We start from the raw sequence: 16,861 nt of genomic DNA, 5'->3' as shown, positions 1-16,861 counted from the left end.
TTCTGAGGCCAAGGGCTTTTCTGCAGTGTGGGAGGATGGAACAGTGAGATTCACAGCAAAACCATGATGTGATCGTTTGCTGGCTGATAGAAGATATTCACCTGGCATCTTCATAGTCTTTTCTCTCTCTCCTGTCACAATGCCCTGGGTGTGTGTGACCAGTGTGTTGTTCCTCACCATAATATTTCCTGTTAGCCCAGTCACTGTAACATGTTTTCGGTTTGTCCTTCACTGTCCATCAGCCCTTCCTGCTCTGCTCACACACACATGTGCACATGCCCACACAGTGCAGCACTCTTCCACTTCAATGTTAAACCACCACCGTAGATAAGCAGGACTAGAAGATATGGGTTGAAAGATCTCTTTTTAAAATATAAAGGGCTACTGAGATTTTCTTTCTCTGGATTCCAGAGTGGAAATAGCACCACCACTTTAATTCACCTTCCTAGCAAAGCTCAGTATGTGCCAGTTGGCACAAGTATAGAAGGTACAAATGTATTCTCTGAAGTAAGCCAGTGAGGTCAGTAGCTTTAGATGAGGGAAGACTTTGGCCCAAGTCCCAACCTGTTTGGAGTTAATAATTCTTACATAATTGTGATGATGGCAGCCAGTGAGATTATACTAAAAATGAAGACCTTTCCATCCCACCTATTGGTAGACAAGGAATTTGAACTTCAGGCCTATCTTCGACTGTTCCTTATCCCACTGCAGAATCACCTTGTGAACATGAGCGTGCCACCAGTTTTAAAGACTGGAAGAGGTCATTTCAGTCTCTTCCTAAAATCCTCAGCTAAAAATTAGTGCATCAAATTTATACCTTTTATTTGAGATGATACAAACTACTTACGAAAACGTTACCTACTCTTGAGGTAAGGCTCAAGTGGTGAGGGGAATCTATATTATTTATGCAAAGGTGTCACAAAGTTATTCATTATCAAAATTATACATTTTGATTCCAGTTTGAATTTGTCTTAACTTCCATTGACTTCCATAATACTTTTTTCTCTTTATGAAAGCATAATCTAGTATCACTATTTAGAGATTCTATGCAGACAAATAGTTTATCTGTCTTTCAGAAAAGTCTTTATGTAGCTAGCATAGTCTTTCCTCCTTTTCCATTCTCAAAACATCTTTCTTGTGCTTTTTAAAATCCTTTGCAGTTTGCCCGTATCATTTTCAAGTAGGAATGCCTGATTTGGAATTATTTTTTTATTACTTCAATGACAGTTCACTGTTTCCAAGAGAAATTTAATGCTAGTATGCCATAACTGCTTGATATTCTCTCCTTTCTGCATTCAAAGATCATCTTAGCTGTCTTAACCAGAATGTCACGCTGAGAAGTTCAGTGACTACCTACCGTGTCCTCTAACATGCTAAATTTTAAGACGTGAATGAAATGCTACATTTATCACATAGATCCATAGAGAGGACATAAATGAGCTGCAGTTTTTCCTCAATAAAATTGCAGCAAATGCAAGTTTTACTCCAAAGTGTTATGCCTGTGGAAGATCTTCCTGTTTTACTTTGAAATTAGAGTGGCCTTATAAAGGAGAAATTTTCTCCTCTAATCCTTGCCATCATGTAAATTTCAATAATCTGCTTGGTTTCTAACAGAGTAGAGGATCCTCACTGGGAGCAGTGGGATGTTTACAGGGAAGTGGATTTTGAAGTCTTTAGTCTTAAAAGTCACTGAGGGAAGAAATGGTTGAAGTCGATCATCTTAAGCATATTTTCCAACTTAAATGACTCTATAAAGAGTTAATCTGCCTTAGATCTGTTTTTCTCTTGATGCAGCTTTTATTTGTGTTTTTGCTAGTGTTCCCATTTGCTGATAACAGCAAACACAAGTAAGTGTGATGTACTTCATAGATATATTGCTTTGTCCTTGCTGAACCTGAATGCTATGGAACATAGCTCACAGGTGCCTGAACTAGGGCAGGCAAGCATTCAGACAGCAGAGCTGAATGCTGAACAGAAACATTGGTTTGGGGTGAAGAGCAAACTACCTACACTGATGTTCTGCTTCATTTCTGTGTACTGGCTCAATACAGTGCCATGCCCCGTGTTGCCTCTAATTCTGGAGCTAATACTGTCACAGCAAGCTCAGCTGTCTTTGCACAGTGCTGTGTGAACTAAATCTGTCTTCTGCACTGTCTCATCAATTAAGTTCCATTTAACCTGCCCTTCAACTTGTCTAAGGCTTATTTGCTGGAGTCACTTGTCTAGCCTGCCCAGAGGTACACAATGAGGCTTCTTACTCCACACTGTAAGTGAAGTCAAAGGTCAAGATCTCGCTTGACCAATCTGTCAGCAGTTTCAAACCACTGAGAAATTAGCGTGCTCAGTGGATAATAGCACTTAAGTTTCCCAGCAAAACAATTGTAAGATATCTATGTCTACATCTATATCTATAGCTACCTAAGTAAAAATTAAAAATTATTTGCTTATATCTTGTTCCCTGAAATGGTTCACATTTGCTGAAATTTCTTAAAATATGTTCTATACCAACCTTAAGTATGCACTCAGCATGAAGAGTCACAGTCTAAATAGCTTTACTTCTAGCTAAGTTCTAAAGCAATAAAAGCAACCAGCCGTGGCAAAGGTCAGATAGTCCTAACTATAGAAAGTGCTGTCTGCCCAGCCTATGATAATGGTTAAATCTATTATGGTCAGCAAAGTTACAGAGTCAAATGCAATCAAAATCAGACTGTGCACCTGGCATTAGGCAGTGATAATGACAGATCTCGTTGAGAGTCATTGTCACTCTCCATGTAACTCACATGGTCTATTTGGTGCCTGCGCTGTTGACCTTAGGAGGACAACCCTTCTGTTCCCAGAAGTGAAACATCATGTAGGACTAAGAGGATTGTAATTTAATTGTAGTCATTGACACCCCATTAGCATTATTCTTTTTTAGGCTATGCTCTAGCGGTTTTGCAGTGGGCATCACTAGTGAATGTTCAAACTGTTAAGCATAGGCTCAATAGGTGTTGTGTGTTTTCTTCCCACCAGGAAAACATAAGCTCAGTAAAAAATGGGGTAGCTGCAAGATTTAAAGTTGATTTAGAAATACTTTGGCATTTGGGATGGTCTTATCTAGCAGTTTGACTTACATCTGCCTCTAGAAATTAAGTTCAAATTGAAGTAAAAGGAGCAGCAAATAATAGCAGTGGAGTTGGAGGAAGAACATCAGAAAATATCTCATTTCCTATTTTCTTCGTTTCCTCAGGATTTGTGACTGAGCTCTTGCCTACACGATTCCCAGCATTCCACCCAGTTCCTAGGTTCTCTCCTCATCTCCATTCCTTTTTTCTTCTCTCCCCTATACCTTCAGTTACCAACAACTTCCCTGCTCTCCCAAGTTCTGCAACAAGGACAGGCAAGATACATGACCTGTCAGCAGGTAGCACAGATCCTTACCTTTCATGGATCGTCAATCTAGGTCTCCCTCTATTGCAGAGCTACCATTTTTCTTCACAAACATGTAGGAACTGAGATCTCTCTTGCTCCTTCAAACTCCTTGAGGTTGATAAAATGGTTCAAAAAACAAAGAGACAAATGAACAGCCTAATCACATGATTCTTATTCTCTGGGGAAATCAAGCTTAAGATCAGAGACCTTCTTTGTGCTAATAAGTCTGATGAGCATATCACACAGGTGTCTTTTTCTTTATTTTTATTATTTAACAGTTTGACATTGACAAGGAAGCAGGAGAGAGACAGATTTACCATCGGTACTGTATGGAACGGGCATCTGTACATTGTGCCCATGTGTTCACTACAGTCTCACAGATAACAGCTATAGAAGCAGAACATATGCTTAAAAGAAATCCTGGTAAGACCTGAATTGTGTTCTTATTATATTTCCTCTGAGTACCTACATTTCCTCAATATAATAGAGACAGGTATGCAATCATGAAAATCATAGAGACAGGTATACAATCATGAAGAGCAAGTACACATGCATAGATATGTCTGGCTACACTACAGAGAATAACCAATTTTCAAAAGAAAAGTGCAGATAATATCATTTGAAGCACATTCTAGTAGGATATGTAAATCCAGAAGAAAACAAGCAGCATTTAATAACTGCTTTCAGTACCATTTCAGGAGAGCATTAGTTTAACTCCATAGATGTTAGGCTTTCTTTGCAGGGACATCTCAGCTTCAGGAGTCTTGTCTATAGCAGGGTTTCCAGTGATGGTAATATATTCAGGTCAACTGATGAAAGCAGGAGCTGGAATCTCTGTAATACATTTCACCAGCTGTTACGGTGTGAGGTTTGTTGCTAAAGATGAGTGATATATTCTTTTAGAAAAATTATTTTAGCAAAAAGTATCATGTGCAAAGCAGAATGTTAGATTAGTTTTGTCTTCCAGTGCTAAAGCTCTTTTTTTTTACTTAATGTTGAAAGAATTGAGAAGACTAAAAACAAACCATAAATCAATACAGTCCATTTCCCTGTATCTGTTACACCTAGGAGTAGCAGTGTGGTTGTGATCGTCATGATCTTAGGACCTAACCATTATAAGTTTCATAGAAAGATATAATATTTTCTAATAGACCAGCCAGTACAGTTTGAAAAAATAGTCGTGTGCCCAACAGTTTGTCTGATTTTCCCATTTGTGTTAGTCTAATAAAATATGGAACTTACCAACAAACCTTGTCACATTCCATACATGGAGTTTGAATGAAGTCATGATCCCTGTTTGATGTGTCATTAAAGCTGTCTTTACATCAGCACAGTGCTATATAAGGACAAGCCAAAATACTCCATCTGCAGGTAAGTATCATGGGGGAAATACTGCAAAACAATTTTTAGACCATTTAGCGGGTATGTTCACTTCTTAGTTGGATATTTTAAGTATAAAAATGCTCCAATGACTTGGGTGTTTTTTGGTTTGCTTATTCTTTTTAGATTTTTTTTTAGGTTAATTGCAGAACTAATTATAGTTCGGGACAGTTACCCCTGTAAACTTCAATGCTTCAAACCACATCGTGGTTCATGCATCAGGACAAAAGAGAAGTTGTCGATTGGATCCTTTGCCTCACTCCTAACTAACTGTCAATAGGATGAATTTAGAAGATCTTTCCTTTTAATTTTAAACATAATAGCCATGTCTTAAAAGTGATTTAAGTGTTCAGTCATCTAATTTGGGATATCTCTGAAAGATCTTGGTTTTTTAGCAAGTGCAGAGTACTTGACCTCTGAAACTTAGACTTTTGAAGCTGTTTTATATTGGCATGAGGCCTCTTCCCACAACAGCTACTCTTGAAAATCAGAGTTTATGTTTTGAGATTTCAGGAGACTGAAATAAGTCTGAATCAGTTTTAATTTGGGAGAGAAAATCTGCAGACTGCTCACAGATAGAACATCAGTTGAAACTGAAGAGAATTACATACACAGAGATTCATAGGCCTGAACTTCTTTTGATTATTCTTGCAACTGTGAAGAAACCAAGTAAATATACTTAATGTTTGCATAAAAAAATGTTCACACATATCATGCTTCATGTTGACAGAGCTAGATAGAATAGGAATTGCTACCCCAAATCCTAGGAGACTATTATAAGTGGAAAATATGTTCTGATGGGAATAAGTACTTTAATAGTTTATTTGAATCTCAGACCACAGATAAACTGAGTAGGAGTCTATTCTTGTAGTATTTATTCTCTCTGAAGTTGTGAAATCAGCATAGACATTGGATGTTCAGAAAAATCAACAGTCCTTCAGTAGATCATTTAGCTTGAATTCTGCAAAGGAACATGAATACTGAAATAATTTGTGCACTTCTCAATCCACTTTAAAAATAAACTTTTAGAAGGGGGATGCAGAATCAACACAATTAACTTTCATTTGCGTTTGAATTTGTTGAGAGGTAAGCTTTGTAACAAAGTTGTTAACTAAAAATAACTGAGGAAATGTGGTAAGTAGAGCAGTCTCTGCTACTGTTCATTAATGTTGAACTTGGAGTATAACTCAAATTACAAATCTCATCGCTTGGAAAAGCCCCTTTAAAATTCAGGAGACCTGATTGCATAGAGAGCTTTTGCACCAGGACAAAGGACAATTAGTTAGTCTAAACCTGGCAGAATTACTGCTTGCATTGCCCTAAATTCACTTGCTGCTGATTTTATTTGATCAATAGTTTATCAAACCATATTTGTCAAAAGCTTAAGTATCCAATGTTGAACTTGTTCTCTTCGACATATCATACAAGATCATGAGTTATATTCCTGTGATTTGAAAGCTGATATAGGATTTCTAATGTTTTCATTCAGATACAAAACATATGAAAAATATTTCTCATTAGCAGTAGAGAAGACTTTTAATCAACATTCTAAGAGACTTAGGTATTAGTTAAATTCTAAATCTAGACTTCCTATCTCTATATTTTTGATCAAAATCTTAGAAGTAAACCCCCAAAAAAGTACAAGAGAACCCTGAATCTTAGTGATTTACCAATCAAAACCAGAGTACTATGCTACTATTATGTAAATCAATGTCAGTTTCTTTCCTATAAAAATAGAAATAAAATCATTCTGATTTGACCTACTTGGGACAGTTTTAAAACAACAATGACATTAGTTCATTAAACAACAAAAACCCCAAAACACTTAAAATAGGGACACAGCTCTCTTTCCTCACTTTTTCCCTAGGGCAAGGGCAAATTGCCTTACATGTATTCAAAATATTTTTGTATGTTAAGCAGAAATGATGAACTATATACTTTAGGGCACCACACCTGTTCTGTACCTCAAAGGCTTCAACAAGAGACAGACTGAGCCCCTGTCCTGATGAAAGGGCAAATGAAGCTGCAGTTGGAACAAAGAGCATAGGAGTAGGTTGTGTAAAGGCTGCTGCTGATGGGTGAGAGTTTTCAAATCTCTGATAAATAAATGTGAGAGAGTGGATAGAAACTGACCAGCCACACTGAAGTCAAGGATTCTTACTTTATTGGGAAGAGCTTGAAGTGGTTGCAGTCTCAAAGCTGTGTGTTGCATGAGCCTGTTCTTCATGCTGAATGAGAAGCAGGTCAGAGGAAGGAGACCATATGTTTTTGGTAAAGACAAAGAGAAATAGAGGGTGTTTCTGCTCTGTTGACTCCCCACTCATACGAGGCCACACAGGGCTTTGTTCAGAGCAGCTCCTAGTGATGGGCAGCAGAAGAAAAGAACACAGGTTTTCTTGTTGGGCCCACCAATCCGCTCCTTCCTTGTCACTGAGAACCAAATCTCAAGTACATAACAAGTAAAGATTTCTTGGTAAAGGCTGGTCTTCAGTTTGAAATGTGGTATTTCAAGACAGATCCATCAGAATTTTTGGTATTGCATAGTTACTGATAAAAGTTATATATTAATCTGCTGTTTAACCCAAAGACTCCCAAAACACTTTACAAGGTAAAGACTAATCAGAGATCACTTACCTGGCAGGGAATTACATATACTGCTAAAGCAGACTGTAAATTTCAAGGAAGTAATTAAAAATGGCCATTGCATGAAAAATGTCAAGCAAGTTTACTGGACAGCATGTGGAGAACTGATTGTACTTATTTTAAGATCATCTCGTATGTAATCAAACCAAAAGAGCCATAGAAATTGTAAAGAAATCTCCCTAAGTCTCTCTGGAAATAAGAGACAGTTTTATATTAGGTTAGATGCTTAATGCTAGACATAAAACCTCTACTTTTAGTGGAAGGGATGGAAAACCCTGGATGCCAGGCTGAAAGACCATGATGGAAAGAATATTCAAATCCTGTATCAGTGGCAAGCAAGAGACTGTCCTCCCAACAGTAACCCTGATGACTGGGGTTGAAGTTAACCATGTGCACTGAGATCAAAGGAGATGCCATTTTGTTTGCATGAACTGTGTGTGGTCAGCAATGATTTCTTACTGAAGGTCCTTTGGATGATGCATAGTATTTTAAAAATTACTATAGTTAATGGTTGTGGTTGCTAGACACCTGATGACACTTGCCAGGAGAACAACTATGAAATCAGCAGTAGTGCATTCTCTAATAATTAGTGCTTCTTGCTTATTTGAAGATTCTTTGTATTTGAAGAATATCTGGTGTCATGAATTAGCAGTATAAGTCTGCTGAAGTCAGCTGTGTTACTGTGAAATACATCTGCAGAGGAACTGGCCGCCCCTTTCTTTTCTATACATGGAATTTATAAGCCAACTCTAAGAAAAGGTCATTCTTTCTATTTACTTCAACTAGATTTAGGGCAAGCCTTTAAACAGCTGCTGTGCTCTACCAGAAAGGTGAAGAGTGACTGAATTTCAGTATTGGTTGTATCTCCTTAGAAATCTATGTATGTCCTATAACTCTATCTTAGAAGACACTGGAAATGAATGAATTTTAATTGTAAGGTGCTTTGGAATCTTTGAGGAGAGTAGCCATAAAAGAGTAAAGTATACTATTTTGTGGGTATTTTTAGGAAAAATCCAATGGATTACTGAAAGGTGGTCTTCTTGACAAGGTTTTTTATTTTCTCTCTTTTCTGGTAAATCCTTAGAAGTCTTGAACGAACAGAGCTCTCTTGTGCCATGCAGTAAACAAGTGCATAGTACAGCACAGTTTCTGCTTTCAAGAGCTTTCAATCTATACTGATAAGCAGTCAACAGTGATATTAAGCATAAAGAGGTAAAGGGTTTATTGCACAAAAAACATATGGCTAAATGGTGACATTAGTTAAATCCTGACAGGACAAAAGGGCATGGGGCGATCTCACTGTTCAGAGGGTCTATGCTAATGTTCACTACAGGTCAAAATGGTACAAAACCACCTCAATGCTACAGACAATTGAGTGTCACATGCAGTAGCTTTGTGGAGTAAGTTGGTGGAGACCATTGTGTTAGACAGTGCTGTACCCTGTCCAGGAGTAACGAGTACATAACCTGTTCACATACTGACAACTGAAGGACACATTGATTCTCTCCTTAAAGGTTTCTCTGATTCTGAAGATTTCTACCTGTGCCTTTTCTCTACTTTTTCAGATGTTGTCACCCCAAATGGCTTGAACGTTAAGAAATTTTCAGCAATGCATGAGTTTCAGAATTTGCATTCCATGTACAAGGCTAGGATCCAAGAGTTCGTTCGAGGCCATTTCTATGGGTATGCTTTTACTTTTCAAAAACTAGCAATTGTTGTCCAACACCGTTTCAAGCAACAACCAAACCAGGAAGACTAACAGGTACTTCATAGAGGAGATGAAATGTTACCGACTTATTCAAGTATCTGTCTGGGATTTCTCAGTCAGAGGCTAAAGAAATCTTAGACACCAGTTCTAAGTCTGCTTAACAGATTGTGGGATCAGGCAGAAGGTCTTGATTTTTTTATTATTTATCCAAGATGCAGTTCATCAGATTGAGATAGTAATCTTAATTTAAAGAATAACAGAAAAGCCTCACTTTCATTATTTTCTTGGGATAATAAATTCCTCCAGAATAGAAAGCTGGTTTGTGTTCTGTTTGATTATATCTTGAGAAATACTTTGTACTTGTCTGTTTGTTTGGTTGGTTTCAGCCACCTTGACTTCAGTCTTGAAAAGACCTTATTTTTCTTCATTGCTGGGAGATATGAGTTTTCCAACAAAGGAGCTGATATGTTTCTAGAAGCCTTATCAAGATTAAACTTTTTGCTGAGGGTAAGAAAGCTTCTGCAAATGTAGATAACATAAAGCTTATGCTGAAACTTACAATACTGTGGAAGTCACCCACAAGAATTTCCATGCCATACTCTGGTTTATAGGAAAATCACTATGGGATATTCAGAGTTTTCATAAAGCTCTGTCCCTGAATTGTCAGAGTATATAAGAATCACAGGCTGCTTAAAAGTTTGTGCCAGATGAGAAAATATGTGCATGATTTTTATTTTTTTTGCAGTTTATGTTCACGTCCTAATCCATGGCCTCTAAACCAAACTATTGCCCAAATCAGAATTGGGTGACATCTATTTACCTGTATCTATTATCCTCAGCTATGTCTCTGACTTGACAAAAAACTTCACAGCTAAAGGGGGAGATAAAAGATCAGAGTCTTTGTGGACAGCCAAAGTGTGTTGGCTTTGCCTGTGAGTAATTCTTACTGTTATATTTGGCTCTGATACCTTGTGGTGAGATTTTTTTTTCTCTTCATCTTGTGTCTATGTAGGTGCATAAGACTGATGTTACAGTTGTTGTGTTCTTCATCATGCCAGCAAAGACAAACAATTTCAATGTGGAAACCCTGAAAGGACAAGCAGTTCGGAAGCAGCTCTGGTAATTGCTGTTCTCACTGAGAGCCTTGTACAGTGTATTGAGGAGACATGCAAAAGTTTCTAATGAAGAATAATGCTCTTTCTTTTTACTCTGCTAAAATCAAGGGTTGTGGGTAACTAGAATGTATTTGTGCAGATGAAAGAGTTGGGAATGATAAATAAGAACAAATACATATATATATATTTTGTCCTACCTTATTTTTAGTAAAATTGTTTTGCCATTCTTTGTAACAAATTAGCAAATAGTGCTTGTTTGGCAGTAACAAAGTCAAAGGTTCTAGAAAATCTGGTGTTCTGGATGTCTTCTGACTGTTTCTGATACTCCATTTAGACGTGCAATTGAGTTTCCATAAAATAAGGACCACCTGCTAATTTGTCCGAGTGAGCTTCTCTGCCACTGGTGGGAAAAATAAATTAAATATACATCCTCTTCTATTTAGAAATATGGAAATTGTATTGTCTAATCCAGCAGGATAAGAGTTGATAACAATTGTGTACAATTTTCTATATAGCCTACAATAAACAATGGCTGTACTCAAGCAGTGAAACTTGAAGTTATAAAGAGAAAATTGTCTCAGCCCTCCCCAGTTTAACTGTTTTCATTTTATAACTTCCCAAACAAAAAAGAAAAGCAGGAGCAGACTTAACCTTCACCTCACTTTAACTGCTATGTGATTCTACATAGGAAAAGACACATGTTGTGAGGAGCTTTTACACTGAGAGACGTGGCAAAACTGAAGGTTCAAACTCAGAAAGAAAGTCAGTGATGAGTTATCACGGATGAATTTTCTTTAAAGGAGTGAGAAATGCCACTTCATGCAGTGTATTTACAGATTAATTATCTAAGCAGGGAAATGGAAACGTGCGCTTTATCAGGTAGCTGAAATGGTTAAACTCTACTGCAGATGTAAGGAGGCTGGTCTTAAAGCTAAGGGACTAAAACCCACAAGACCTATCTTCTGCTTTTATGCCTGTGTCTCACTATGTTTAACCTCCTTCTGATGCCAGTTCTATATTTATAAAATGATAGAAATCTAAACGACTTGGAGATCTGTAGATGAAAGGCTCTGTGTTAAGAGAAGGATACTGTTTTTCTTGTTATCTCATTAACTGCCTCCAGCAGATGATCTCTGTCTCAGTTTCTGGATAACAGTAATCTAGTTGAAGTCTTTGATTGACAGATACTAAACCTGCATAAAACCAGTGACAGAAATAGTTTAACAATGGTCATTGAAATAATTTAGCTTTTGCCATGAAGTTTCATCCTATGTGACTTCAGGATGCGTCTAAGATGAGGGAAGCGAATCATCCTCTGAAATGGACTGTCACCCTTTGCAGATGTGTGGAGGATCTGCACAACTAGCTTAAAATGTAGATGGTAAAGCAGGGTAACATAGCCAGAGTTTTTAGTGAGAACTCTGTATGCAAGAACTGTAGGAAAATAATGTGTGTGCAGGGAGAAACAGTCGTGCCTGCAACAGGTGCTTTTGGCCTCTGCTTTGTCCTTGATGTAAAGTATGTAATGTTTTACAATAATCCAACAGCTACATATTAAATAAATAATATATGAATATTAGGAAAGTTTAAATTAAATTAAATACTCAGAGATTTTTCCCTGTTGTGTCTCTATTACGTGGTTACTTCTCTGATATTCAGTAACATAGGCATGATAGTAACGGTAAAAGTAAACTTGAAAGATGTGAAATTATGCAATAAATACTGTTTCTAGCTATTCTTCCCACTGTGCTCTATGAAAATCAAAAGACCCTCTGCATCATCATGTGTAGCATTATCATGGTCATGATCTGAAGCTCCTGGATAAAACCACCCGATATCAGCATTACATAACAGTATTAGATTATTTTAAGAATGTCACAGATATTACATACAAGAAGAGGTCAACACTTGTAAAGGAATAGATGATAGCTGACCTGGAATATAAAATTCCTCATTTCGTCTGCTTCTGAAAAAGCGGTCTATCCTATCTGGGTTAAGTTTTGGCTATTGTACATGTCATAAGTCTATGAAAATATATAGCCATGAGAGGATTATCTTGCTGGAATTTGGATCAATTTGGTTTGACATTTAGCTTCTTTACAACTTTTCCAAAATTAGCTGATATGCTATTGTGTCGTGTGAGTTGGGAGATAGCAACTAACAGGTTTGTGGATTCTCAGCTTGGTAAAGTTTAGGATTTCACTTAACAGGTTTTGTCTTTGCCCAAAATATAATTTTTAGAAATCAGAAAGGCAGGAAGAGTTTTACAAAGTGGGTGTTTTACTCAATTTGAGAATGAGTTTGCTATTTTGACAACGGCACTTCCAGCTATACTTTCAAATTATTTCAGCTAGGGGCAGGATAATATCATGGCTCTTTTCATTTAGAAGAGTTGTTCACTGGAGTTCTATCTTAGCTAAAATGACATATTTGTCTTGCACAGGCTTTATTATTAGCTTAAAAAATGGCCTGAGCTTTTCAGAATGTTTTTTGGTTTGCGAACTAATTTCTGACAAACTATTTTTTATTCTAACAGTTGCTTTCAAAAGTTTTTGAGTTAGGAAATAGGGAGGAAAGTGAAAGGAGAAGGTAGCTTTAAAATCCCTATTTGTTTAACTCTTTTATCTTACAACTTTCTACTAGGTCAAGTTAAATTGGAGACCTCTCAGTCTTGATTAGTGTTCAACGATCATGTTTCTCTACATAAAGTCATATATATACTTTCTTTTTCATAGCTGAGATGAAGGCGTGGTCTACTGCTCAGAGCAAAATATTACAAGTAGTCACTAGTGAGGTCTGCTTTTGGCTTTCACAGTGCATTCATCTTTGGACACAGGTCAAATCCTCAGCTGTGTCGAAATCCATCCGTATGGCTGCTGGCTGGATAAAAGAGCTTTGAGAACCAGATTTCTGTCTGCTGCTGCATTCTTGATTCCATCAGTATACATGAAGACACAGTTTAATTTCCAACAGCAGGAATGTCTGTCATTCTGTCTGTGTCCTGGATTCTGCTGTTTTATACATATATTTTTTTATTTTCCTAGGGACACCGCACAATCTGTGAAAGAAAAGTTTGGAAAGAAACTCTACAATGCCCTGCTAAAGTGAGTGTGTCGGTTACTTTGCTCTGCCTTGCAGAGCCACATATTCAGCTGGTTTACCGGTGGTGTTTCTGTGCTTCTGCTCTTTGTGTAAGAAATTTTGACATCCATAGGAAGGGCAGAGGGGAAGAACAGAGGACCCTCTGTTCCATATACAGGTTACTTGTTCAGTAGGCGGAATCACAGAGAAAAAATTTGAAAGTATTAGCACCACATTGTGTAAAGAGTCTTAAGAGACATGGGGGATGTCTAAGTAACACAAGCACTTACTCGCTATCAAGAATGAGCTACATCAGCTTAAAAGAGCTCCAGAGACAAAGTGATATGTATTAGTGGTTTACTCAGACCCTTTCAAATGACAATTGGAAGTGAATGACCCAAAGTACAGATGAGATGACTGGAACTTCAACAAAAACAAGGTCTGTCTGAAAAACAGAAAAAAAGAACTCTTAAGCTTCTTTGGAAACTAATGGAAAGGTTGGTAGGTGTATGGGAAAACAAAATGTAGGTAATATAGAAGGGCCATGAAAACAAAGGAGAGATTCACATTGATGTCAACAGACTTCAGACCTTGTTTGCTGTTTCTTCATCTTCTTTATACAACTGATAATAAGTCATTTGGTAAAATAGGCTCTGTGTTGTCTCTGCAGAGGAGAAATTCCAGACTTGAACAAGATTCTTGACCGAGATGATATAACCATTATGAAAAGAGCCATCTTTTCAACTCAGGTCAGAAAATTTGTTATTTACACAAACATGTTGTATAAGTGATAAATATTGCTATGCACAAGGATTGTGGATGACATATAGTGATATGCATGCATTGAAATAGAAGTTTTAATCAAATATACTTCTCATTGGTAACATTTAAAGATCAGCTGTGATTGTATTTAATGATGTGACGGATGTACTCAACCCCCATTCCTGACAAATGAGAGGATTACCCATACTAATTCTTTTGAGAAATTTGTGGATATTCCCCCAGTCACATGCAGGACACAAAAACTCCTAACTCTTTTCATCTGCACCAAGTGTGAGATTTATGTAGTTCGTGAAGCCTGGATTAATCAATTTTTGTTAAATATATAAAATCAATCTTTTAAGGAGATATATTGTACTGACTAAGAACCTTTAAATAGTAGGCCTTTCTAAAAGTTAGTACAAATACATGTATTTTGAGGTAAATGAAACAAGTGCTATGAGAGATTCTATGGTCTCTTTTGTAGCCTTAGTTATATAGAAGACAATATTATATGATCATAACTTTCCCTTCTTCCCTTGAAATGAAAGGGTAAAAACCCATCCATACCGATAACAAAACCTCTCACTATCTTCCGCTACCCCTAGAAAATGGTAACAGGACTATGCCAACACTTTTGTCTGGCTTACGGATTGCCTTTTCTCTCTTTAGCGACACTGTCTGCCTCCAGTGACCACCCACAACATGATTGATGATACCAATGATCCAATCCTCAATACTATCCGACGCATTGGCCTTTTCAACAACCGGACAGACAGAGTAAAGGTACATTCTCTCATTTTCATTTTAGATATAGAATGGAATTTCTTTTAACAGTCTCAGTCTGGATCATTAGAATGGGGAGTGCAGTCAAATTCTTGATAGGCAATATTATAGTATTAGAGTAAGCACTTCTTCCCTCTTCCTCCCTTTCCAGGAACAACAACTAGTCACTTCACAGATATCCTCAGTTACTGCTTAACCAAGTTAATTTCAAATTAGAAATCTGATGTTAGGGAGTGGTTTTCATTGCTGCCTCTTGTAGTGAATGAGGAGCTACTACTCCTGAAATCCAGAAAGTGCCACAGGTCATTTGCACCCAGATGTAAAACTCTGTAATAGATTTGTGTAGTTAAAATTGGAGACCAAGAGCTTGAGCACAGCCCTTTCTGCAGTATTGGTTCACCTCTTAAGAGCAGCACCCTGACACTCAGCATTTGAATGTAGAAAGTAATCAGGACTTTGATCCTGAGCTGAAATGCTTCCTGTTTGTGCTGCACTCATGTTTACATCAACTGTTGAAGCTAAGTGTATGTAAATAAATCCTTTCCTTACTTACTGAGACACGGCAACCCTGGCTGTACATACAGACTGGGGGATGAGAGGCTGGAAAGCAGCTCTGTGGAGAGGGATCTGGGGGTTCTGGCTGATGGCAAGTTTAACATGAGCCAACAGTGTCCCTGGCAGCCAAGAGGGCCAACTGTGTCCTGGGTGCATCCAGCACAGCATTGCCAGCTGGGCAGGGAGGTGATTGTCCCGCTCTGCTCTGCCCTGATGCGGCCTCACCTGGAGCACTGTGTGCAGTTCTGGGCAACACAGTATAAAAAGGATATAAAGCTACTGGAGAGTGTCCAGAGGAGGGCTACAAAGTTGGTGAGGGGTTTGGAAGAGAAGCTGTATAAGGAGCAGCTAAAGTCACTTGGTTTGTTCAGCCTGGTGGAGACTGAGGGGAGACCTCACGGCAGCTACAGCTTCCTCACAAGGGGAGGAGGACGGGCAGGCGCTGACCTCTTCTCTCTGGTGACCAGGGACAGAACTGAGGGAATGGCAGGAAGATGTGTCAGGGGAGGTTTAGGTTGGACATTAGGAAAAGGTTCTTCCCCCAGAGGGTGGTGGAGCACTGGAACAGGCTCCCCAGGGAGGTGTCACGGCCCCAAGCCTGACAGTTTTCAAGAAGAGACTGGACAACACCTTCAGACACATGGTGTGAACTGTGGGGTTGTCCTGTGCAGGGACAGGAGTTGGACTCGATGATCCTTGTGGGTCCGTTCCAAATCAGGACATTCTATGATTACAGGTCTGTCTTGCCAGATCGCAGAAATGATCAGCTCTCATCACAAGTTTGCCAAAGCTTTTCTTAAATCTACCAATCTCTATCATTCTCTCTGTTAACTATGACTACCTATTCAAAGTAAAACCTAAAACTGCAAATTCTTCATCCTCCAAAGCTTCTTTATAAAGACAGGTCCATAGTATTTCTGACAAGGACATATCGCTTATTCTCAGTGTTTTGGCTTTAAATGCCATGACAATAACCAAGTAAACATTTTCCTCAACTTACTATTTGCTTCTTCCTGGCTTCACATATTTTCTGCTAAGCCTGTGTCTACACAGAACACAATATGGTAATAATATAGAAGATGTAACAAAAGTAGGGTGGAAGGATGCACTGTATATAAATGTAATTAAAAAATCCTCAGAACTAACTGCTTGAAGTCATTAGAAAGCAGGATGGCATATAACACTGCGGACACCTCTTCCTGCTTCTCAGGAGACTTGTTTGGCTAGTTTTAATATATGTCAAGTTTGTATAAAGCTCTCATTACCACTGGAAAATTACCTACTTCATGAACAGGCTTAATACTTAATGAGCTGAATGTCATGAACAAAAATTCTGTAAATTTCAAATGGAAATTAATTTTTATATGTATGATATATCCACACATACAGTTGGATGTGAAAAATAACCTCAGCAATGTCAGTG

General features: G+C 38.0%; 1 protein-coding gene across 1 annotated transcript in view; it reads left to right on the top strand.

The window, feature by feature from the left end:
- GYS2 (glycogen synthase 2) overlaps positions 1-16,861 on the top strand; it is a gene marked incomplete at both ends in the record, with an annotated part of 40,200 nt that overhangs the window by 16,186 nt on the left and 7,153 nt on the right. Inside the window, 7 exons of the mRNA XM_082070733.1 lie at positions 3,690-3,834; positions 9,000-9,117; positions 9,529-9,649; positions 10,155-10,261; positions 13,302-13,361; positions 14,009-14,087; positions 14,770-14,883. Of these exons, the coding sequence (XP_081926859.1) occupies positions 3,690-3,834; positions 9,000-9,117; positions 9,529-9,649; positions 10,155-10,261; positions 13,302-13,361; positions 14,009-14,087; positions 14,770-14,883 (744 nt within the window). The remainder of the gene's footprint in view (positions 1-3,689; positions 3,835-8,999; positions 9,118-9,528; positions 9,650-10,154; positions 10,262-13,301; positions 13,362-14,008; positions 14,088-14,769; positions 14,884-16,861) is intronic.

This window comes from Streptopelia decaocto (genome assembly GCF_964273445.1).
Source record: "Streptopelia decaocto genome assembly, chromosome: 1".
Lineage (NCBI taxonomy): Eukaryota > Metazoa > Chordata > Aves > Columbiformes > Columbidae > Streptopelia > Streptopelia decaocto.
Note: the sequence above shows the minus strand (reverse complement) of the source record. Positions and strands in the feature narration are given on the sequence as shown.